This window comes from Neltuma alba, unplaced genomic scaffold, assembly GCF_004799145.2.
Source record: "Neltuma alba isolate B1F8T4 unplaced genomic scaffold, ASM479914v2 tig00010978_pilon, whole genome shotgun sequence".
Lineage (NCBI taxonomy): Eukaryota > Viridiplantae > Streptophyta > Magnoliopsida > Fabales > Fabaceae > Neltuma > Neltuma alba.
The window spans coordinates 65045-90176 of NW_021635740.1; the positions used below are offsets into that span (position 1 = coordinate 65045).

At 36.8% G+C, this 25132-nt stretch overlaps 3 protein-coding genes across 4 annotated transcripts; 2 read left to right on the forward strand and 1 right to left on the reverse strand.

Annotated features, from left to right (window-relative positions):
- Window positions 1-772: 772 nt before the first annotated feature.
- On the forward strand, window positions 773-3199 carry LOC114760430 (methylecgonone reductase). The gene is made up of 4 exons (XM_028949687.1): window positions 773-1254; window positions 1781-2024; window positions 2237-2416; window positions 2879-3199. Exons 1-4 carry the CDS (start codon window positions 935-937, stop codon window positions 3101-3103), a joined length of 969 nt encoding a protein of 322 aa, XP_028805520.1. The 5' UTR covers window positions 773-934; the 3' UTR covers window positions 3104-3199.
- An 830-nt stretch (window positions 3200-4029) lies between these two features.
- On the reverse strand, window positions 4030-7807 carry LOC114760428 (transmembrane 9 superfamily member 2). The gene is made up of 7 exons (XM_028949686.1): window positions 7486-7807; window positions 6699-6739; window positions 6031-6613; window positions 5804-5941; window positions 5522-5678; window positions 4930-5414; window positions 4030-4586 (listed from the first exon to the last, which is right to left on the reverse strand). Exons 1-7 carry the CDS (start codon window positions 7635-7637, stop codon window positions 4364-4366), a joined length of 1779 nt encoding a protein of 592 aa, XP_028805519.1. The 5' UTR covers window positions 7638-7807; the 3' UTR covers window positions 4030-4363.
- A 4388-nt stretch (window positions 7808-12195) lies between these two features.
- On the forward strand, window positions 12196-24096 carry LOC114760426 (uncharacterized). Of its 2 annotated transcripts, none has more exons than XM_028949682.1 (9): window positions 12196-12275; window positions 12830-12876; window positions 13082-14302; window positions 16730-18062; window positions 18491-18770; window positions 19624-19731; window positions 19817-20095; window positions 20714-20857; window positions 23234-24096. In XM_028949682.1, exons 3-9 carry the CDS (start codon window positions 13099-13101, stop codon window positions 23420-23422), a joined length of 3537 nt encoding a protein of 1178 aa, XP_028805515.1. In that variant the 5' UTR covers window positions 12196-12275; window positions 12830-12876; window positions 13082-13098; the 3' UTR covers window positions 23423-24096. The 2 variants fall into 2 exon arrangements, with proteins under 2 accessions (XP_028805515.1, XP_028805516.1); XM_028949683.1 differs by lacking the exon at window positions 12196-12275 and adding an exon at window positions 12337-12423.
- Window positions 24097-25132: the final 1036 nt, after the last annotated feature.

Genomic DNA, 25132 nt, shown 5'->3' on the forward strand with positions numbered 1-25132 from the left:
TATAAGATCCTAATCTATTTTATCTCCAATATTTATCCATTTTGTCCCTAGGTAATTCTTAGGTTATAGTTATCACACATGTTAATGAGTTTTCGTTAAGAGGTAGCTTTCAATAGACATGATTTATGAGAGTGTTTTACAGAAGATAACAACTGTTTATTACATATAATTAATTTAATTAATTTTTTAAATATTCACAAATTAGCTATTTAGCTCTTATATTAATAATTAGTGTATATATATTATACTAATATGAAAATTTTGATGCTCATATTTTATACTAGATAGCATACAAGTCTAAGTTTGAATATAAGATAGTATAATGTGATTTAAAATAAATTCTTTTAAAGGTATGGGGTCCAACTTTTTTTTTTTTTTATCTTCTCTCTCCACTTTTCCAAAATTCATAAGCTTGAAATTTTTACTTATGACTTGTGGTAGTTTTTTATCCAAAAGTTGAATTGCTCCAGTGCCGTTACAAACACACCGAATTTCATTCAGACTGCACACGTTTTGTCTCAATAAATTATTTTTCTCCCATTGAAACGCTGAAGCAAACAGGCGCTTACACGTAGTTTTCTTGTTCCTTTTCCTCCGTAAATATGATGAAAAGATGGCACGTTGATTTGTGAAGTCTAGACTTTTAGTGAATGGACCAAGTTAAAAGTGTGCTCTATTATAAAAACCGATTAATCAAATCTGATGGCTAAATAACTCACTTTATTGGTTGATTCGCATGGATATGATGAGCCCACCTGGTCTGACTGGGTGGTGTTGCGAATCCGTAATTCTGTCTTTTTCCAGAGCGTGAGATGAAACAAATCTGGGAACGTAACCTGACCGCCAGAAACTCCATCCCCCACTAACCATAAAAGCACTACAATTCAACTTGCCTTCTCGCAATTTCTGGATCAAATTGGGGTGGTTTCACGCTATGGAGGAAGCAAAGCAGGTGCCAGATGTTGTGCTAAATTCTGGGCACAAGATGCCGGTGATAGGGATGGGAACCGCGACTGCTCCTCTTCCGCCGGCCGATGAGCTCACCGCCGTCTTTCTCGACGCCATTCGCATTGGCTACCGGCATTTCGACACTGCTGCTATCTATGGCACTGAACAGCCTCTAGGACAAGCCGTGGCCAAAGCTTTAGAGCAAGGTCTCGTCAAGAGTCGTGATGAACTGTTCATTACTTCCAAGCTCTGGAACACCGATGCCCATCCCGATCTTGTTCTCCCAGCTCTCCATACCACGCTCCGGTTTGTCTACTTCAATCTTCCTCTGTTCTCAGCATATTTTCTCACGAAAATACTGTATCTTGTATATACTCAAGCACATGCACTGGTACTGCTCTACGGGAGAAAAGAAGTATTTCCTTGTTAGGTCAGGTGAAAGAGAAGTAGAAAGACTTGAGAAGGAGTGATTTGCTGAAAACGTGAAGAATAATGTTCGGTTTGAGACATGAACTGAGATGGTTCAAATTTAATTAAGGGTTTCATGAGAATGAGCTTTTTCGGTTTTGGTCTAGCCAGTACAAGTTTATTTAAAAGATCAAACCATATTCATCTAGACACGTCAGACCGAAAAACAAAGAACTATACACACTATCTTTGCCAAGTATGAGGAGACCTGCATTATTTATTGCTTATTGACACTACAACTTACTATAAATATTATATTTTATTTGATATTGACTTGTTGATATTTTATTGTCTCTATTTTATTCGTAGTACAACTTACCATTTTTTTAACTCTTGCTTGGCTTTCTGGGTTGGGATTGTGCAGAAATCTGGGACTGGAGTACGTGGATCTGTATCTGATTCACTGGCCAGTGAGGTTGAGACCAGGGGTTGAAGTTTTCAATGTCACTGGGGAGGACGTTCTTCCCTTTGACACAGAAGGAATATGGAAGGCCATGGAAGAATGCCACAGATTGGGCTTAGCCAAGTCTATTGGGGTCAGCAACTTTGGCACCAAAAAGCTCACCCAGCTCTTAGATAATGCTGCAATCCCTCCTGCAGTTAATCAGGTGCCTATGTGCATGTGTAGATTCATTTTTTGTTTTGCCCTTTTGTTATAAATTTTCCAATAAAAACACAGCTGATTTCCTCTGTTTTTTCAATTCAACACTACTTAATAAGTTGTCATTCAAGACTTTTGTAGTATATGCATAAACAAATGCTACGGTAATGGCTCATTCATTTTGACTTGGTAATGAAGAATGCTGAGTTGTGATTTTAGGTGGAAATGAACACATCATGGCATCAGGGAAAACTCAGAGAATTTTGCAGGCAGAAAGGGATCCATGTGAGTGCATGGTCCCCACTAGGAGCATACGGATTACGTTGGGGTTCCAATGCTGTGATGGAGAATCCTGTGCTTAAGGAAATTGCTGAGGCTAGAAACAAGAGTGTAGCTCAGGTTCAGTACCGCAGCTCATCACATGTCAAACTAAATATTTCCAAATGCAGCTTTCTCATTGCCATCAAGTTCCATACCAAAATCTTATTTTGGTATTTTGGTCTAAAATGTTTTCAAGGACTGAAATAGGACTTTCATCAAAAATAGTCACTGAGATATAACCTCTATTTCCTTGTGCATGTCCCCATGATATTGTTCTTCAAATTGCTGCGTGAAGCTATTTCGAGAGATTTGAATTTTAAATCGGTTATGGGAAAATCACAGGTTCCAAGGCCACAAAACTTGTCAGAAAGTAGCCTAGCAAAGTGAAATTGAATACTTTTTGTTCTAATACCATGTGTTGTGTTGAGATGACAGAAAGGAACAGTGAGGATGCTTCTCTAGAACTAAAACGAAAACTGATTAACAGAATCAGGGCATCCTAAATCATAATTCTTTTATTCTTTCTGACTCTGTATGCAGATAGCACTAAGATGGATATACGAGCAAGGGGCGAGCGCTATTGTGAAAAGCTTTAACAAGGAGAGGATGAAACAAAACCTAGAGATATTTGACTGGGAGCTAAGCAAGGAGGAATCAGACAAAATCAGCCAGATTCCACAACGCAGGATGTACGAGGGAACAATGTTCCTGTCTGAAAATGGGCCTTACAAGTCCTTGGACGAACTCTGGGACGGTGATATCTGAATCAAACCTTGTTCATATGCAGCTTAGTACTCGTATTAGTGTGAATATAGATAAGCAAAGAGTGCATGAGGAGAGACTAAAGAGAGAACAGTAAATAAGATGTGGATAATTTATAGCTATATTCTCTTGTACTACTCTCTCCATATAAATAAATATATGAATGGACAAGATCCCATTCCCCATCTATTACTTGGATAGTTCCCGGTCTCTTTTTTTCCCTGGTACATTGCTTTCCGTTCTCGTAAAACCAGATATAGAGCCAGGGTTTGTGTGAACAAGAGGTGGCCCATCTCATGGTTGAGGCCTTGATTTCACAGGGAAGCCAGGGCCTTTCATTATTGAGCTTTTGCATGTTTTAAGTTCATTCACGGAGTGGGAAGACAGCAGCGATAAAGCCGAACATGCTTTTTCATGGTTTCTTTTTCATTCACTTAATGATCAATTCTTTTCTTTTCTTTTTGGATGCTCAGACACAGATCTCGTGTCATCCACATATTTGTTTGGCCCTTGGCAGATCTATTGATCTGTGGAATTTGTAAGGCAGGCAATATCCGAGAATGGCGGCACGTAGTCGTGTTCAAATACTCAATGATATGCATTCCCACCCTTGAAGTTACATCATTAATAGAATAGCCTAGCATAACATTTCCCATCAATCTGGGCTTTCTTCCCTTCTTAAATAACAGTTGGTTTTACTTTTCTGAAAAATAATCAAAATATATCACTATATAATCAACATATCACTATATATGTGTGCGTGATACCAAAATAAAAAGTTGTCTACATGTAAAAATACACCATACTTGAAAATCGGTGCACGAACTAACAAACCTGATTCAAACTAAGCTCAAAATCACCCAGCGGTGGTGACAAGTGACAACTAAGAACAAGGAATCCCAGAAAAATGTCCAAAGTGACAACAATGATGCCACAAATGATAGCAACAAAATTTTCATTAGTCTGATGTGCCTCATTTTCTAGATAAAAGTTGTAAAGGTAACAGGTTCTCGCTTTCTAGAAGAAGTCCACAAAGAAAAAAGAAAATAGTATTGCAAAGTTTGGTTAAAGAGATGGCAGTACAAAAGTAGTCCCAAGAAGGACCTATTTTGGGATCTAACATGCTTCTCTGGAAGCTGAGTCCCACTGTCAGCTTTCCCTTATACATAAAGAGCCACAGAATCAATGTAATTCTCTGCACAATACCTATGAAATGAAGACGATAACAGCTCTAAGGGACTCTTGTGAGGACAAGACGTCTGGCTACTCGCACTTAATGGATCGATATATGTGACGAACAAAGAGCAAGGCAGCACGGAAACCAACTGTTCCAAGCATCAAGAAGAAGAAACCATAGCATATACAGGCCATGTATCCGAAGAAAAATGAAGTCTGCATGAATCCAGACATATCAGAGCGAGCATAGTAGTAATACAAACAGTAGGCATAGATGAACAGGCCTGTTGATCCACCGCACAGGAATGACCTGTAAGGAAACCATAAGCATGGGTCAAGGGCAGGAGTATATAATAAATTTCTAAACACCACTATCTGCCCACCTTGAACACAAAACACAAATAGAAACAGTGGGACACAAGACATAGAAGATCATCACTTTGTGTTAATGACAAAATGAATTAGCCTAGAAGAAGATCAACGTTTACGCAACAAGCAATTTTATAGACCCATCAGGAAATCAAGTGCCGAAGCATAGCTTGCCAAAATTACTAACAAACAAATAACCATGAGTCAATTAGCTGCCAAATCAGATAGCATGCATAAAAGCAAATCAATAAGGAAAATCGTGGCACGTAGTAGTATATTCATACCTCCACCACCATTCATGGTCCTCAGCAGCAAGCTGGAAATATGTCAGTGCCACGGTAATGAAAGCAGTAACAATCAACAGTATGATGAAGACAATGAACAGGATGCTATATATGGTGTAAATCCGGTGACCCCAGACGCTTGCAAATATATAGTAAAGTTCGATGTATATAGCACTGAAAGGCAAAAATCCTGCCATTGCCATCTGGGGAATTGTTCCACGATACCATGGCAACGGTGGAATCTCCCTGGGATATTTAGTGGTTCGGCAAGGAGCTTGGAACTCTGACTTGCTATTCTTTCCAGCAATCCCACCCAACACAAGTAGAGGTGATGTTACCAGGGTCCATATGAGAACTATCACCACAATTGTGCCAAATGGAAGAGCAGCAGTAGCATTGTAAGCAATTGCTACTGTATTCAGAAAGCAAAATGTAAGGAACAGAGGTCCACAGAAAAGGCATCCAGTTAAAAGTAGATTTCTAACCTGCCATGACAAGAGGGCAATTATATAAGAATACAAGATCAACAAAAATCAAATTCAAGTTTAATCAGTTCAGGACCAAATTGCGAAGAAAATTCTTAAGCACGCACCCAATTTGTTCCTTCTAGCTGACAGTAGAAGGAGGTTGCAGTGTAGCCAGCAATCCCAGAAGTGAGTGCATATATGACAACAAGTGCAGTAAACAGAGCTCCTCGATTGTATGGATAAAATACACCAACAAGTGCCAGAATGAATATGAATATGGTGCTGCAAATCATGCATATATGCAATTTATTTTCACAAAATCATGAGGACAATATGACAGAATAACTTCACAGAGGTTTGCCTCTGTGGTTGAGACGTTGCATTGAAAGGAGCTAAAAGATACTTACAGTGTAAACAGCTGGGTACCAGAGCCAAGAGCAGCTGCAAATAGAGACTTGAACTTAGGAAACCTAAACACATCTCCATGGATGTACTTCCAACCAGTCTCTTCCTGGTCCTCAGCAGATTCTTCATCATGGGCATATCTTTCAGAAAGACAAACAATTGGTCAGTAAAGTGAATAAAGATTCCCCAACAGTCACAACAAAAATAAAAATGGATGAACAGTTCTTACTTGACAAAATCATTCTTAAGGACTCGCATGAGAATGGTTGCCAGAAACCCAGTTAGAAGAAGTACTGTCACACATGAATTTATGATCGAGAACCAATGGATCTCCAAATGATGGGGCAGTGAAGAAGATTGAGAGTACTTGTCCATACGCTTCTCAAAAGGAGTAGTAGTCTCCTTCCACTTTACAGTATACAAAAATTCCACATCAACCTCTCTATCCTCTGTAAGGTCCACAAGTGCATTTGGATCTGTTCGTACATTGATCTCAATAACACGGTCCTTGTTATAAAAAATTTCAAAGTGAATCTGTTTGTACAGGTAGTACTTATAATCACTAGGGTCTTTTCCATCCTTATCAATTTTTCCTATGAAACCCCAAATAGGTAGATCATCATAATACATCTGAAAGTAGTAGTCCTTGCGTACAGCAGACCGAAACTTGGCCACATCTTCTTTAGTGAGTTTCTTTTGACAAACTACTTCAGAATCTTTATCCTTCAGGAATTCAAGTTTATAAGGGGCACTCACTAAACGATCACCATTCAATACTTCTCCAAGAGCTTCCTTTTTCTCCTTCACATGCTCTGCAAGCAGCGTCAAAACAATAAGATGACCACTAAAACATGGCAAGTCAATGGAAAAGGAGAGTTCTGAGTGCCCAAAACCAACCTGGTAAACAGAATGCAAGATCGAAGTAACGGTAGGTTTCACTGAAAAGAAAAAGAGCATAGTTATTACATATCAACGCCTCATTCATGATGAACCTCATTCGAACATTGATTTAACTGTTCCAAACAAATATAAATCCTGCCAGCAAGAGACACACACGGACCGAGAGACAGATGTTTTAACAAAGTCAATCTAACATTGAGGACTTACCAGTAATTCGTAACCCATTTCCACCATAGCAACTAAAATAAATTTCATTACTTTGGATCATAGCAATAGATCCAGCATTCGGAGATCACATACATGTTCAACAACAAGATCCCACATCCCCATGTGTAAGTCCCATGATTCTAATGTCAGGCAACGTAACAAGTTTCAAACGGATAGAAGAGAACATAAATCATAGAACGTATCTGCACCTGACACTCCAGAACATGATAACAGCATTTCCCAGCTACGCATAACGGAAGCATAGCAATATCAGGGATCAAGTAAAGTGCAACAATTTGCATTATATACTGTCCCCAATCTTATCACTCTGAAACATCAGACCAAAATCTTTGGGCAATTCACGTTTTCCGGCAGTATAATTGAGATAAAAGGAGGATCGGGTAAGCGGATTTCTAATTCAAACACTATCGCTCAGAATGAACTTAGATCCAGCTGAAGATAAAGATGCTTGTGAACCCAGACATAATCCCGCGGGAAAAAAAAAATCATGACAAAGAAGCACAGAAATTATATCCGAAATTTTCAGACAGAAATGGTAGATCGAGCCATCGTTTACCTGGGATTATGAAAAGGCCCAACTTTGTTAGCGTAAAGAGGCACCAGATCTCCTTCCTTATAACGATGATCTGATGCATCTGATCTCACTTGGGTCACATCCAGAAGAACGAACACAAAAGCGATGAACAACACCGCCACCGCCCTCCCCATCGTTCACCTTTCCCTTCAAACCAAGGGACCTAAAGTAAACCCAAAATAAAAGAAAATCACAGGGGGGAGAGAGGGAGGGAGGGAAGAATAAAGCTCTACGAAAGTCCGCGAAACGGAAAGGGGCTTATAAATGAAGGAAACGTTAGCAGAAGAAGGAAGAGGTGAGGTTTGGCTTTTGTTGGTATAACAGTGACAGAGACTCGGCGCCTCACTGAAATATTTGATGTTTCACCTTACAGTGCGAAACCGTTACTTTATGGCTCAGCCACCGACGCAACGGTGTCAACCGTGGTCTGCTCTTGCTCTCTCGGCGTGGTGGGGGTGGTTTTTTTGTCAAAAAAATATGGGTAAAAGTAGGGAAAATGACCCCAAAAAAAAAACCATGAAAATTACAAAATCGCCAAATCAGGTATTCTTACAAAAGTGCAAAGAAATCGAACCAAACACTAAATTGGTTGAAGTGGTGGTGGTAATTCAAACCAAAATCAATCCAAAATCAAATTAGTCATATTAAAATAATATAACTTAATTGAAAATAACAAAATAAAATAATATTAATAATCACTAATAACAATATATAAGAAAATATAACAATAGTTTGATTTGCAACGGTAACAAGATACAACAATATTGAAGATTTTGATCTTTATGATTCCTCAATAATTAAAATTAACAGCCGTTGATACCAAAATCATCATGAAATTTTATTCAGATATTTGGAACTAGATGAGAAAAAATAGGACAAATAACAACATAATCAGCCCATCATCAGTTCTTTTTGATTTGATAGGGTTAATACTGATTCAATTTCTAACCAGTTTATTACTTAAACCAAACCGGATTACTGACCGATGAACTAGTCAATAGTAAAGTATTGTCAAATCCTGTTAAAGTATGGTAATGGATCCTTATTTGAAATTTATTAATTTTTAGGGGTTTTTTGTCCTTCTCCCTTAAAATTAATATCTATATATATATATATTATCTACTAGTTTATATTATTTTTACGTGCGTTGTTACACTAAGTAGATAGATGGTGACCTAGTTATCTAATTATACAAATATATAATTTTTTATTTTTTATTTTGATAAAATTAAATAAAAATCCTCATGATTTATATAATACGTGCGTGTTAGCTTAATTTAAATTCATTCAATTCAATTATATCATGTTAAATATAATTTTTTTTTATATTATCATCCAGCATCCCGTACTTTTTCTAAATCTTATTACTTGATATATGAGCAGTCAACTAATCTGATTCGAAGTTTGTGGCGTTCCTTCTCTATAAAGATATCGAGATTCAAAAAAATCTAATAGAACCTTTTATCATCAGACTAACTATTTATATATAATTCTAGGTTTCGCATAATGTGGTTTCTTATTCACGAAGCGTAAACACTCACATTACCCCAAAAAAAAAAAAAAAAAGTTAAGCGTCATGTGAACTCCTTATGACATAAGATATGCAGTTCTAAACGCATGTTCTGCTCATTTTTTATTATTATTCATCCCTTAGATAAATTAGCTCAATGCCCTGCTTTTGCGGCTTCCGATTTACCAGTTTCCTGAATGTGATCCCAGATTCAAAATCACAAATGAAAGCCAATACTTTCACCTACAAGGCCATAACCAATTCACAGGGCTCTACCTAGCCCATATTGGGGAGGCCCCCCTTTCGCCCTGTAAAAGTAAAAGACTACTAACAAGAGTCAGTTACGGTTTATAACTCACAAGGTTACACCCAACTGCCGATGTGGGACCTTGTGGTGCGATCTGTAAGTACATCTGTAAGCGCTCTTTGAGTCTAGAGGCATTCCCTGACCCTGGTAGCTCCTGGAAAACTCACCTCTTTATGTAAAAAAGAAAAGAAAGTAAAAGACTGCGTATCATGTTACTTAACTCACTGAAATTGGGTCCAACGCATGTAGCAACCCAAAGTACAATTCTTGTTAAGAAATATGTCTACAGTTAGTACTTAATAATGCCTCAACTAGAATTAATTTAGTAAAAGATACGTATGTTTAGGAAAAAAAATCACTTTAAGTGTGCTTTTATTTTTTTAACTTTAAACAAGTTTTATTTTGGTTCCTTAATATTATTATGTGCTTAAACAAAGGTTTGCGTATCACTGACAATTTAATCTGTCTTTCAATAAATCATATATTATATAAATTATAATTAATTAAGCTTCATTTATATTATTTCAAATACGAAGCCCCAACCAAAGTCATGTGAAAGACAACAGGACTAAGATCATATTAAATCTCAAAAAATTACGATACCCAAGAAGTGATGTAAAATCGTTATGTTAGAGCGTCTCACAAACAATATGGCAAGCGAGCCAATACGCACAACCATTAGTTTCCTTAAACTCGTGCCTAGCAGTGATAGTCCTAGGAGTTCCACTACTGTGTTTGGCCGAAATAAATGGAGAAGCCTTTTAGCCAATTAACTTCCATGTTTCATCTCTTATTAGACCACTGCAAGTTGCAGTGCCATTAGGATTAAGAGAGCCATTGATGTCCAATCTAATCTAGTTGTTTATTTGGATTGGATTGGACCATCTTGAGTTAGATTGACGGTTCAAACTATCGGGTTTTTGCATACTCTCTGTTTAGCAGTATAAAGATTCCTGTGACAACAATAATAATGATGTCATAGAATGAAGGTTATGAAATTACATATAGTTAAACAAATAATAAAGGGAAAATTCTATAAAAAGATATTTAAATAATCAAAATTCTTATTTTAGTCATTAAATTTAAAATCCCTAATCATGTCACATGAATCAAAGAAGGATTTTAAAATTTTATACAACAATAGAATTTGACAAATTTCATGACAAAAAATGAGGAGTTGAGTTATTTAAATGTCTTTTTAAGAGATTTTTCAATAATAAACTGATAATTATGAAATTAAATTGATTAAAATGTAATGAAAATCTATTTATTTCTTTTATAATAATAATAATTGGTTCTAAAAAGTATCCAAGATTTGGCAAAGTTAAAAATAATCATAGAAGAAAGCAAGAGGAAACAAGGATAACTTTTATTCTGGAGTATTCTTACTGTATTTATCTTTATGTCATTGTGTGAGAAATAATTACTCTATTTTAATAACTTGCATTTATATATTATCATGATTTTTATTTTACTATAATATATATATTCCTTTATTTTTTGACAAATCAAAATCTTCAAATCAAAAACTAAATTAAATTAAACTGTATTTAATGATCTTGTGTGAATTTCATTGAGCCGTCAGAGATAAACAATAACAATTTCTTTCAGATCATTTGATTTTTTTGTTAATAATTAATTCAAAATACGATAATATTGTTTTATTAAATTAAAATATTTAATTAAAACCTGGCATGCGAGTGCTCTAATTTATCAAAATAAATTGCAAGTAACGTTCTCTTTCGTTAGGCTGTCCATTTTAAATGTTTCAAGCAGGAGCCAGATTTTCCAGCATATACCAGATAATTTTTTTTTTGAGCTGAAGCATATGCTAAATAACTAAAAAACCAATATTATGCTTTAAAAGGTCAAGTTGTATTAAAATTGGAATTAACTCGTAATTAGAATGCATTGCAGAGTGATAACACACACTATTATAATGAAGCATTTTATAATGTTATACCGTGCAGTATATACATACATTATATTCCCACCCCTCTTTATCACTCTAATGGCTGTTTTTGAGAAATTTTGGCTTCTGTTCACTAAGGAGGTGTTTAGTAACATTGAAAAGTGTTTCTCAGAAACATTTTTTCATAAAATGAGACAAACTCTTCCACATATTTATTTTGTAAACCGTAAAAGTACTTTTGAAATCATGGTTTGGTTTCCATTCAAACACTCCTTAAAACAATAATAATAACACAAATAATAAAATAGTTTTATATATATATGTGGACAATACTTATATCAAGTTTCTTATATTTATTATTTTAAATTCTCTAATGACATATAACCATGTCTCTTATTTTTAAAATATTAATATTTAATAGTATTTAGTTATAAATCACACGAAACCAAAAAAGATACATGATTATGTATGATTAGAGAACATGACAAAATGAATATAAAGAGTTTGATTTAAGCTTTATTTCTATATATATAAAATAAACTAAGGATGTATTGGGAAAATTTTTAAACATTCTGATGTACGAGTATTAATTATATCATACAGATTTTTTTGGTGAAAATATTATATAATTTAATTGTTACAAATCTGAACAACAAATAAAAAAGAACTAGGAGATTAGAGAATACACGCACACGTATGTATATGTGCGCTTGTGTATCAAAGAATTTTGTGCGCTTGTGTATCAAAGAATTTTTCTTGATACGAAATTTCATTGAAAGGAAATTAAGTTGCTTCGAACACTAATGCAATGCCGGTCTTAATTTTAAAATTATGAATGAAAAAACCCTAACAGAAGATGCTTAGCCTTCCAAATGGTGCAGAGATTATTGCAAACGACTTAAACCTTAAAATATCGTAATTGGCGAATATATGTTAGCATCTCACCAGCCTCGGTACCACCTCCAAAATTTTCAGTACAGCGGCAAGGCAAGGCAAGGCAAGGCAGCCCATAGAAGCAGCGACCCACCACCCACCACCGCCAGGTGCTCTCCCACCTCCTCCGTCTGCTTGCGTATTTCTTCCCTTTTCCTATGTTTTTTTTTTTTCACTTTGTTTTGGGATTTCAAACTTTCTTTGTTCGTCATTCTGGGGCCCATTTGTTTCCTCTTCACATCTTACTCCAAAACCCAGGTAATCATTTTGCTCCGTAAATGTCAGATCTTGATTTTATGTGGAAATTAGGTTCTAGCTTTTTGTGACCAAGAAGGTTGTGTGAGAAATAAATCCCGCTCTGAAAAGCTCAGGAATTTCCTGTTTACTGGAGGGCTCAAGGAGAAGGAATTCCTTGCAACATGGATTCCCATTCTGTAGATTTTGGGGTAAATATGTTTGTGTTGGTGCCGGATCGGTGCTGAGAGTAGTTTCTTTCCACTCTTGGAGCTTGGCCGGCACCTTGTAATGATGGATTTTGAAACCTAGGCTTCGACATTCTCGAGAAATCAATTTGGACGAGTTTGCTCTTCTTGATTGCTGGAAATCTGTTCGAATAGAAACAATAATATAAACCTCTGAATGGTTTGCTGTTCCGTTTAATCAGGGTACAAAGGAGACAAAATGCGGCCACTTGGTTGTGCTTGATTCGGGGTAAGCTTTTCCACTTTCTCGACTCAAAATGGCTTGATGGGTTCCCACCACTTTTAAAAGTTTCGTCTTTTCTCTACACTCAAATTCATCAGGAAAGATTGATGTTGTGACCTTGTGCCTTTTTCTTCTTTTTTGGAATTTTGAATGAGCTATTAGTTTGGGGTTTTCTGAAATCTGGTTATATCTATTTTTCGTTTGAGTCTAGGTTTGTTGAGCTTGATAATGGCGGACACAAACTCTGTTGAAGTTATATTGGACTTTCTGAGGAAGAATCGTTTTACAAGGGCTGAAGCAGCATTGCGTGGGGAGCTTAATAGCCATCCTGACTTAAATGGCTTTCTTGAGAAGCTTTCCTTGGAAGAAAAGGCCTTGCATAGTAATTCAGAAAATGACAACAAGGGGAGGCCAGTTGTAGAAGTTCAAGGGTCAGGTTCTCACAATACCGTTGAAGTGTCAAAAGAACTCATTGTGAAGGAAATAGAGTGTGGGACTGGTAGGAATGAAACTGAACGCAAATGGAACAATGTACCTTCTATTGGGGAACGGAATAAATTAAATGAAGTGGTTGGGACAAGTGACAAAAGTTCAGCTTTCTCTAAAAGTTCAGAGGACGGGGTGCTGGATTTATACTCGTGGAAGTTCAATCCTGGCAATGGTCCCGTGGAGCCTTTCCAAAATGATGTGGGCACAAGTTCCAATAATTGTTTTAAGGGTCCGTCATCTCAGCAGTCAAAATATCAAACAAGTGAAGCTCTTGATGTGTCCAGCACCGTTGCAAAATCTGGAGGGGAAAATACTGTTTCCACTGATAAGAAAGCCTCATGGCTTGGAAGTAGTATTACTAGAGCATCTGTGGAACAAAAGCATCAAAGCTTGCAAGCCAAAGAACCTAGGGAATCTGATCGGCAGCTTAAATTTAACAATTCATCTTTTAAAGAGAACTTTGCAGATAATCCCTGGTCAACATCTGATGAGAATGTTAATTCATCTTCGGACATTTGGAGAGACTGTTCCGTCAAGACTGTTTTCCCCTTCTCTAAGGGTGACGTTTCTTCACGTTGTGATAATGCACCTTATACAGACAAGAAAGAGGAAAAAAGAAGGGCGGATATAAGTGATATTCGTGCATCAATAAAAGAGCAAGTAGATGAAGTTGGTCGAGCTATATACTTAGGCAAGTCACAAGGCAGTTCAGAACAGAAGACTATTGGTAGCATAAGTTTCCCTCTTGCTCCTGGGAACCAGAAGGAAGAATTTCCTAGGCTTCCTCCTGTTAGACTAAAGTCAGAGGATAAGCCTTTGGCTATTAACTGGGAGGAAAAGTTTGAGCGTGATGGACCTGCTTCAAGGGTAGCAGGTGCTGATGGCTCCTTAATCATTGGATCATATCTGGATGTGCCTGTCGGACAAGAAATTAATCCTTCAGGTTAGCTCATATATGACACTTACTGTATGCTATCCATTATTCACTAGTGATATCTGAATTTCAATTAGCAGACTCTCTTTTTTTCTTATGTGTGTGTATGTGTCTGTTTTAGCTGTTGGATTAGTTAATTAGTCATGATTTTAGTTAATGTTGTGGGCTTAGTGGAACCTTTACCCCTCGCTGGACTTGGGATCTAGTGTTCTTATCTATTCTTTTGTTTGTTCCTTTATACTTACATTTCAAGTTTTGATTTGGCGATATATTGTAAAGCCGATGTGATTTGAAGCTTTATTCTCTTGATGTATTGTGTGAAAATTTGATCAGTTGCCTTGATGATTTTTAATAGCGTGGATGATTAGATTGATTTGCACTTTGGTATTTCTCTCACCATTCTTTTGTAATTTATCTCTATATCTTATCTGTTTCAAAGAGGAAGGTTTTCAATGAGAATATATCATTAAGGCAGCTTATGGGGTCAATGAGTATGCTAATGTTGTTTCAGAATTAAAGGAGGAGAATTCTTATTATTCACTTGTGCGGCTTGCGCACACATATAGAGTTGAATTCAATTTGGAATCCCATGAAATCAGGAAAAGATAATGCGAATAATAACAATAAAATAATTACTAAAAACTGACTCATTCTAATTAGGTCCAAACTAGGTTGAACTTAAACTAATTGGGCTGAAGTAGATAGCCCAACATGTCTTCCAACAGCTAATCCTGCGGTTCACAGTAGGATTTGCGATAACGCTTTGTGTGAATTTGAGGACTGTAAGCTGATAGCTCTTCACGAGCCTTGGATATCTAATTGCCCCTTTTTGGTAATGTATTGCTACTTGAACTGTGTAGAATACATGTTTTGTTTGTTATTTAAGAAAGGGAAGCTTTAAATCACACAACTTAGGAGGGAATAATGAGAAGATTATATGTTTAGTCAACAATAATATTGTTAGAGAAAAGTTGCAGAAAATGTGAATTGACTGCAATCCTCATGCTCCCTGCTAGGAGGCTGTTTGTAGTTGAGTTAACTGTGCAAAGGATGAAATTATTTGGCAATGTTCCTGATAAGTACAGTATGCATTTGTGGATTTCAATGGAGATTGGATTATAAATAAATTTATTGATTATTGATAGCTTTCTCATAACAAAAACTTTGTAAAATTTTTATTCTCTCAGTCATTGTTTCCTTTCCTTTTAAAACAAGCTTGTTATTCAACATGTAAAGACACTAATCCATAGTTCACTGTAACTATGGTGGTTGAACTGATAGTAATTATATATATCATGTAAACATTTAATACAACAAGTTATATCAACTAATAATTAAGCCAAAAACTAGTATCATAGGTGAGTTTTCTTTAACTATATGCAAATTCATCCTTTCTCATCTACTTAGCTTTTGGGTGGCTATACCATTTAAAGCGCTGTAGGGCCAACTCCTCTCTTGGCAAGATTAGGCTCTCCTTATTAAATTAATGTTTTGCACCCAAAGAAACGGAGTCTTTTTATGGAAAAAGTGTCTTTTGCCATATTTTAGAGCATTCATGCCCCTTCTGAGACTGCATTGGAAGAAGCTATAAAACACAAGCACGCTTCAGTGAGCTCCATAAACTCTATGCACTATTCTGACTGCGGAAATTCTCATGCCACGGGGTGAATGGAGTAAGAAGCAGTAGAAGAGGTAGAAGATGATGAGGCTGGATTGAAGCTGAGCATTGCCATGGATGTGGCTGAGTGCTCTGCTTATGCATCTTACTTAGGAGACCGGGGGCCCCTCTTAACATTTTCCTAGTCACAGCAAGGAGCTCTTCCCATGGCTTTTCTCCGTTAGACCCAAAACTAGAACAAGTGAGGTAGGACATATCAGACTCAAGCAAGGTCTCTCTATTAGAGGAAGATGCTGTGGGAAAGAACCTTTAGTCCCATATCAAATACAAATGGGGGGCCTATAGAAGCAATCCAGTGCCTTCTTGAATTGGTCAACTTGTTGGTTTGGCTGGTTTTATGCGTCAGCCAGTTTTTGATTGCTTTCGCTGGTTTATGATGATTTTTCAGTTGGTCAGTTTTCAAGGCCAACCAGACTAGAATCCTGGCTGGTTTACTGGTTTTACAGTCTGGTTTCATAAACTCTGTTTCCCCTGCATATCTATGTATGTAATATGATGGCGGTGAAAGGAAGATTCATTTGATTTTAAAATGCTGGTTTTCAATTTTTCTTTTTTTGCACTGTTTGTTCCAGTGCATTTCCTATTGCATATGCTCTCTAAAGTAATGTACGATATGCAGCGTAATAGATGATTAATTTGCCACTGATCTTATTATATGCTATATTTCTGGTTCTGATTCCTAATTTTTTATATCTGATTCTGTCTACCGTGCACACTTCTTCTGAAGACTAGGTTTGACCTTTGCATATGTACTCCAGGTATGAGGAGGGCTACAGGGGGCAGTTGGCTCTCTGTAAGTCAAGGGATAGCAGAGGATACATCTGATCTTGTGTCTGGTTTTGCTACAGTTGGTGATGGATTGAGTGAATCTGTTGATTATCAAAATGAATATTGGGACTCTGATGAATATGATGATGATGATGATGTTGGGTACATGAGACAACCTATTGAGGATGAATCCTGGTTTTTGGCGCATGAAATTGATTACCCTAGTGATAATGAAAAGGGGAATGGGCATGGAAGTGTTCCAGATCATCAAGACAGAGGTCCAGCCAAAGATGATGACGATGACCAATCTTTTGCTGAGGAGGATTCTTACTTCTCTGGAGAGCAATATCTTCAAGCAAAGAATGTTGAACCAGTCACAGCTTCTGATGATCCTATTGGTCTAACAGTAACTGAAGTGTATGACAGAACTGATGGGGGTGATCTAATGGCTCAATATGATGGGCAATTAATGGATGAGGAAGAATTGAATCTCATGCGTGCAGAACCTGTCTGGCAGGGCTTCGTCACTCAGACAGATGACCTAATCATGCTTGGAGATGAGAAGGTTCTTAATGAGAGTGGAAGATTGCGACTTGAGGATATGGATGATGATCACCATGGTTCCATTAGGTCAATTGGAGTGGGGATCAACAGTGATGCTGCAGATATTGGCAGTGAAGTGCGTGAAAGTTTGGTTGGTGGTAGCAGTGAAGGGGATTTAGAATATTTCCGTGACCATGATGTTGGACTTAGTGGCCCTAGACACCCTCATGACCTGAATAAGAAATCTATCAATAAATTGAGCAAATATAGGAAGAAAAATGATAAGAGTGAATCAAATAAACATGTCATTGAGGATGATAAAGCTACATTCTTGCAGATGAAACCTCATACTGATGGGTTCTCATTTCCCCTATCCCTGAAAGATGGTCCAACAATTCAGGCTGGCACTAGTATGCCCCCTTGGTCAAACTGCAATGCTGATGAGAATGATGACAGTCTTAATGCACTTGTGGGATCTGATGATAAGCTTGCTTTATGGAGGCGGGGTGATTCTTCACCCATGAAAAGTTCTAGGGATGAAAATAATGCTAATGTAAGGTCCTCTAACTCTTCTCCAACAGTCTCAAATTATGGATATATTGAAAAAGAGCATGTCAAGCTTGAAGGGGATGAAAAGGATGGTGGTGCAAGGGAAGAAGATCTTGGGGCATCACTGGAAGACGAAGAGGCTGCTGCTGTTCAAGAGCAAGTGAGACAAATAAAGGCACAGGAGGAGGAATTTGAAACCTTCAATCTAAAGATTGTGCACAGGAAAAACAGGCATGTCTCATTCAATATGTTGATCTCAACTATAGCTTTATAATCATGTTTATTTGCAGGTTCACATATACATATCTGATAATCGCTGTTGCCATCTTCATTGAATTTAAGTTTATGATTGGAGTTAGTGATCACTATCGTTTTTTTTTTTTTTTTTTAAATATTGAGACTGATGAACTTTGCGCACCCTATTCTTAATTTGTTAGAACGTTTTCATTCTATTTCTCTATTCCAACAATATATTATTGGAACAGTGAACTTCTTTTCCCTTGATAGGAAGGTTGTATTTTTCATTTATTTATATTTGTTCCATGGAAGAAAGACCTCAAATACTTATGATAATTTCTTGCCATGTAAATTAGGCATCATTTCATGTCATTGTGTTATGGACCCCCTTCTTTCACCCTAACCCATGTTTTATTGTTCAGAACTGGCTTTGAGGAAGACAAGAATTTCCATGTTGTTTTAAATTCTGTAATAGCTGGGCGATATCATGTCACTGAGTATCTTGGATCTGCTGCATTCAGCAAAGCTATACAGGCTCATGACCTGCATACTGGCATGGATGTTTGTGTTAAAATTATAAAGAACAACAAAGATTTTTTTGATCAAAGCCTTGACGAGATCAAGCTTCTCAAGTATGTCAATAAGCATGACCCTGCGGACAAGTATCACATTCTTCGGTTGTATGATTATTTCTATTATAGAGTAAGTGATTGTTAAATCTACTATTGATCTGTTAACTGTATCTTTCAAGCCGTCTATGCAGGCATATCTACATGTTGCCATTTACTTATTTTATGTTTCTCTTTTCCGGCTTTCCATGCCATCTGTCATCTGGAAAATTTTCTCTACTTTTTGTGCCGACTGTTACCTTGGATTATCTAATGCATTGACTATGTGATGCTATGTGCTCTTTATTTTTACTAGCTCATGTCATAAGATTAGCATAAGTTTGCAATGCGCTTCTTCAGTTTGAGGTTTTTATGATGCAAGGGATATCTTGTATTGAGCATTGGATAATAAGATTATCATAATTTTGTAATGTGCTTCTCTAGTTCAAGGTTTTTATGGTGCATGGGATATCTTGTATTGAGCATTAGATTATGATATTGCTTCCCTTTCAAGATTAGGTATTCTTTTTTGTTGTTATTTATTGTTGCTGAAATGGCATTTTATCCATATTATATTTTTACTTGCTTGATCTTCACCTTCTTTACCTGTAAAATTGACATTTCTGCTAGACCAATGGTTATTTTGAATAATACCCTATTTATCTGTTTATAATTTCTGCCAGAATTATAACTTATGGCACGTGTTATCTTACATAAGCATGATCGAATACAGTGAATTCTAACATTGTAAGTTCAATACTTTGCAATACTTTGAAAGCAATTAGTTAAACTAACTGTCCAAGTCGTACTCAAATGAGTCGAATTGATGAGATGAAATATGTTACCAAGTTGCCATCTCACTTCCAAGTCATACCCAATGTTAGGAAGGCATTATTTTGATTTGCTCACTTTACTGCCACTAATTCTCTCTCCCTGTTGTAATGCAGGAACATCTGTTAATAGTATGTGAGCTACTTAAAGCCAACTTATATGAGTTCCATAAATTTAATAGAGAATCAGGGGGGGAAGTGTACTTCACAATGCCAAGACTGCAGGTTTGTGGCATGCTATCCTTTTCGTGATGTCTTATTTACATCTTTTTTATCATCATTGTGAACTTATCTATTTCTATGACTGCAGTCAATAACCATTCAATGTTTGGAAGCACTTCAGTTTCTGCACAGCCTTGGACTAATACATTGTGACTTGAAGCCTGAGAATATTTTGGTAAAAAGCTATAGCAGATGTGAGGTGAAGGTGATTGATCTTGGGAGTAGCTGTTTTGAGACAGATCACCTTTGCTCATATGTTCAGTCAAGGTCTTATCGAGCTCCAGAGGTTATTTTGGGACTCCCATATGACAAGAAGATTGATATCTGGTCACTTGGTTGCATCTTGGCAGAACTTTGTACTGGCAATGTAAGATTCATTGATGTTTGGTGAAATTATGGCGCAAAGTTTATTATAAATTTTTGGGTTAGTACAATCTTTGGTCTCTTAAGCTTGTTCGAATTTTGGTTTTGGTTCCTCAAATTTCAAATCATGAGTTCTGGTCTCTTAAGGGGCAAACTAGTTCAGATTTTTATTAAATTGTAGGGACTAATGTTTTAGACAAAAAGAAACTTGAGGGGCCAAAACCTGTAGTTTAAAATTTGAGAAATTAAAACCAAAGTAAAGGCAAAATTGAGAGACTAAAAATTGTATTAATCCTAAATTTTTTCTTAGTATCAAAGATGTCCCTCTTAAGCCATTAAATGTTCCATGGGAGACACTTCCCATTGTTCTACTAACTTGAGGGTGGTTGGTGTTTTTTTGCGGGTCTGTTCCCCTCCTAAATGATAATAATTGATCAGTTTTTTCCAAGTGATCATCATCACCATCGTTGTCATCATCATTATTTTTTTTGTTTTAGCGGGGGTGGTGTTAAAGTAGTTGTGAGATTTATCTGTTGTTTTGCCGCAAGTGCTTCCATTCCTAGTTTGTCGAATGGATGCATGCTTTACACTTTATCCCTCTGACATTGCCAAACATTCATAGGTCCTCTTTCAAAATGATTCACCGGCAACATTACTTGCCCGAGTGATTGGCATCATTGGTCCAATTGATCAAAGCATGCTTGCAAAAGGACGGGATACATACAAGTATTTCACCAAAAATCATATGCTTTATGAAAGGAATCAGGTAAGAATTGCAATTTCCTTTTACTTTATGTACAATATCAATTGCCTGCAACTATAGGTACCAGATGTCATATGCCTGGCTTGTAGTCCAGACTAAAAGTCTCATTTCTATTGACTTGCTTATTCATGATGCATTAAGGGGGTGTTTGGATAACCCAATAAACACTTTTCAGAAGTACTTTTCTGCAAATCGAGACAAACTCCTCCATATATTTATCTCGTATACTATAAAAGTACTTCTGAAATCATGGTTTTGATTTTATCCAAACACCCCCTAAGAAGAAATCAGACAGAGAAGTAGAGAACTGTTAAACATATGAGACTGTAGGTGTCAGGCCCTATGCAGAAACAATACAAGCAGATAACCAAACCAAGTGATGAGAAGGAGCTCTTTAATTACATAAGCAATTGTATGTTGTTTTAGTCAGTTATCTCTTGCCCTCTTTTATTTGTAAATCATGCCAGCTTGCTATTCCCAACTCAGAATTATATGTATGTTCTTTTATTAATGTTGATGTAATCTCTGAGAACTCAGAAGCATACAGCTTTCTGCCTACTCAACGCTGTAGATATAGCTTGTTGGGACTTGGAGATTTTTTCTGCTATGTTCGTGCAAAATGAATCAACTGGGGGGGGGGGGGACGTTTAGAGGTCGATATATTGACTGGCCACCAACTTAGGGCACTTCAGCTTCATTGTCTTGTCAAACTTCCATAATTGGATTTCGTTACCAGCCATATACCTCCGTGTCTATCTCACGTGTCAAGTGGTGTGATCTCTGCAAGGGAGAAGCAAAACTAAGATGACGGTCAAATAAAGTTTCACTAACAGGTCATAAGAGAATGGAAAATATGTGGTCAGCACATTCCCGCATTGCTTGAGTGTTAACCAACACACTGATATGGGCACATTTTTTATGATATCATCGGCTTGTGTGAATTGATGAGTGGAAGTCATAAAAAGTAGAAAGTCTCATTTTCAGAAGCTCCAAAGATAGCTGCTATCTTCCAAAGTGAATGATGGTGAAACATTTGATATATTAGATTTGTTGTACATTAGTTTGACCTTGTTAAGGATAATTCCTCTTGTGACTAAATAAGCAACCGCCATTGACATGGTGTTATTATCAGGTTTTAATCAGGATGGGACAAACTCTTGTGACATTGCAAATATAAGAGGAGAATTATTTCATGTTCCCCTATCTGTTGAAGTAAAATGCTTCAATGAAAAGAGGACTGCCCATATTATTTTTAAAGGAGCTCCTTTTATCTTGTTTGCTTGTGCGGGATTTTTGAGAGAAAAGTATTTTTTATATATCTTTAATAGCACCAGTACATCAATGATATATGCAGAGGAAGACTAAGAGAATAAAGACTAATAAATGCTATACGCTCACTTTCTAGTCGCTAACCCTATCAAAAAATATTTAGAATAAAAGCAAAGATATTTCCACACTCCCACTCAAGTTGGATCACAGGTGTTGATCATATCCAACTTGCATACACATTCATCAAAATTCTCTCTTGGAATTGGAAGTCCTTTGGAGAGAAGATCAGCAACTTGTTTATTTGAAGGGACGGATATTAAGCATAGAGCTTCATGTTCAATCTTTTCCTGTATGAAGTGTTTGTCTGCTTCCACATGTTTTGTTATGTCATGCTGAACTGGAGTATGAGATATGCTTAAGGCATCTTGCTATTAGAATAGAGTTTAATAGGCAATTCCACACCAGTCTGCAGTTCTTTGAGAAATATTTGCAGCCACAAGCCCTCACAGAAGCATAGGAAATTCTACATTCAGCTTCTTTCTCCTCCAAGTTACTAGGTTGCCCCAAACAAAGGTACAATACCTAGATATGGGTCATCTAACCTCTTTTGAGGAATAGCCCCCTTTCGGGGGTGCCTTTTAAGCACCTCAAAATTCTGCACCTTGTTCATAGGTTGATTTCCTTTGCTAAGTTCATATGCTGACTTACAAAGCTCACACCAAAGGTAATATCTGGTCTTGTATGTGACGAGTATGTCAATTTTCCTACCAAACTCTGATATCTCTCCTTATCAATCAGTTGGCCTTCCTTCTTCTCTTCCTCATCTTTGCCTTCATCTCCCTTATTTTTCTTTTTGACTGCAGCGGGAATATCACTTGACGTCTTGGCATGCAGCCAAGCATTCCTCTTTCCATAATTTGAGTTATCATTGCTTTAGTATTCAAGGGAGAATTAGTGATTTATGGATTGCTTGAATGTATAAGCTTCTCAATGCTCAATATTTCAGTTCCTGGTGTGTCACAGTGGAAATGTTGTTGCCTTGCCATTTTGCCCCAACAATATTTGACTTCAACCGTCAATAAACTCTTCTTTGTTTTTGGTAATATGCAGGAAACCAACAGGTTAGAGTACCTTATTCCGAAGAAGACATCCTTGAGGCATAGATTGCCAATGGGAGATCAAGGCTTCATTGACTTTGTTGCGCATTTGCTTGAGATTAACCCAAAGAAACGGCCTTCTGCATCAGAGGCCCTGAAGCACCCATGGTTATCATACCCTTACGAACCAATATCATCTTGAAGAGAACCTGGTGTGCTTTTGGAGGTAACATCGCAGGCCCATAAGTGGGGTTAGGTGTATTAATCAGGGAAGGCGTCAATCTATTCTTAACTGTGTTCACTAGCTATTTGGAAGGGTGATGATGAGGTAGTTCTGCCTGCCCGTTCACGTTCCTGCACCATGCAACGAAAGAATGTAACTTTGCACGTACACTGTATTGTTAGGGTTTTACTTTCTTTGCTTTGTTTGGTCTGTTGGAAAGGGAAATCCTAAAATCTTGTACGTGATGTGGGATAATTCTTTTAGGCTATGTAGTAATATTTTGTGAATTAGATGCTTATCCAATTTTACGTGGCCTTGCAAGTTGGGGCATAAATCAAGATTAAAGCAAAGATGGTGAAATGCTTCTCTAACTGGGGGCTTTTTGTTCAACTTGGGATTCCATTGCCTTTCCTTCCAGTTGGCAGCAACCTAATTGTACCCTGTGTAAAGAAGGACTCTTTGTTTTTGTTCTACAGAGTCTAGGATTTTGGTAGCTAATGGGTTCAACTGTTAATTACTTCAGGGACATTCGGGCAACAGGAATTTCTGGATTTGCCTGTGTGTTTGTGCACCCACAAAGTTATTGTTATCGTCATATTTCTTGTAAATATCTTTAATTCGAAACTCATTTATCTCATCTTTTTATTGTCTGACAAGCATGCATGGATTTTCATCATGTGTGTTGGAACTGGAAACGGTTAAATGCTCTGCTAACAATTGTATTCGAGAGCCAATGAGCTATTAGCTCATGGGATGATGATGTTTTCTTTATACAATCAAAATGAATCCAATAATGCCAAGGGTTTCATATTTAGATTTGTTACGGCTTTGCAAGTTATGGTCGTGAGAACTAAATGAAATATTACAGTAATGCCAAGGGTTTCACAGGGAAAGCAATTGCTCTGCTGACTGCCTTGCCAAATGGAGCTTCCTTCAACCCAACAATACCTGCCAACTGCTGCATGAACCGCCTAAGGGTTTGAGCAGATGTTGCATAGAGATTTTCTAGGCGTTTCGGAGCCTAGGTTTATCTGGATTTAGTTTGTGTTTGGGCTCTGGCCCCGTTAATTATTAAAAAAAAAAAAGTGAAACACTTGTGGAATATTTGCAAGGCAGTAGAAACTACCAAGGAAAGCCTATGGAAATAAAAATGCTACTACCTCCGGTCGTAAGGATAATTCACCAACGTGTGGCATATTAAAATGCACATGGAATTGGTTAATTGCTCTCAAATTAGTAAATTACCAACAGTTGAGGTTAGCTTGGGTGGAAGGTTGGGGTGGTTTCAAACCCCTTGATAAGCAAGTAAATAAAATAATTATCATTTTGTTGATTGAATTTTGTTTTTTTTTTTTTTTTTTGGGTTGAGTCCAGGATATCCGACAGCAATGACTAATCTCTCGTATTATAAATTTTTTTAAAAGACTTTAATGCTGGTTATAACTTATAAGGTCCTCTCCATACACAACATCAAAGAAAATACACAGCACAAAAGAAAATGAAAGTTCAAGTAATGGGTCCTGGTTTTTGACATAATTTATTCTTTGTCAAAAACTGTTATACAGATTTTAAAAATAATATTATTTTGATTTTAAATGCAAGACTTGTTTTAAGGTAGGGAAAATCCTAATTAAATTCTGCTAAAATACTTAAATTTAAATTGAGGCCAACACTCTTAACAAATTCTTA

What these genes read in the sequence shown, in the direction of transcription:
- LOC114760430 (XM_028949687.1), top strand. Translation starts at nt 935, where the DNA reads ATGGAGGAAGCAAAGCAGGTGCCAGATGTTGTGCTAAATTCTGGGCAC. An exon ending in GCTCTCCATACCACGCTCCG is followed by an intron (nt 1,255 to 1,780) that starts GTTTGTCTACTT and finishes GGGATTGTGCAG; the next exon opens with AAATCTGGGACTGGAGTACG. An exon ending in GAAACAAGAGTGTAGCTCAG is followed by an intron (nt 2,417 to 2,878) that starts GTTCAGTACCGC and finishes CTCTGTATGCAG; the next exon opens with ATAGCACTAAGATGGATATA.
- LOC114760428 (XM_028949686.1), bottom strand. Translation starts at nt 7,637, where the DNA reads ATGGGGAGGGCGGTGGCGGTGTTGTTCATCGCTTTTGTGTTCGTTCTT. An exon ending in TCTTGCATTCTGTTTACCAG is followed by an intron (nt 6,614 to 6,698) that starts GTTGGTTTTGGG and finishes CGCTGCTTGCAG; the next exon opens with AGCATGTGAAGGAGAAAAAG. An exon ending in GGTACCCAGCTGTTTACACT is followed by an intron (nt 5,679 to 5,803) that starts GTAAGTATCTTT and finishes CATGATTTGCAG; the next exon opens with CACCATATTCATATTCATTC.
- LOC114760426 (XM_028949682.1), top strand. Translation starts at nt 13,099, where the DNA reads ATGGCGGACACAAACTCTGTTGAAGTTATATTGGACTTTCTGAGGAAG. An exon ending in ATGATTATTTCTATTATAGA is followed by an intron (nt 18,771 to 19,623) that starts GTAAGTGATTGT and finishes GTTGTAATGCAG; the next exon opens with GAACATCTGTTAATAGTATG. An exon ending in TGCTTTATGAAAGGAATCAG is followed by an intron (nt 20,858 to 23,233) that starts GTAAGAATTGCA and finishes GGTAATATGCAG; the next exon opens with GAAACCAACAGGTTAGAGTA.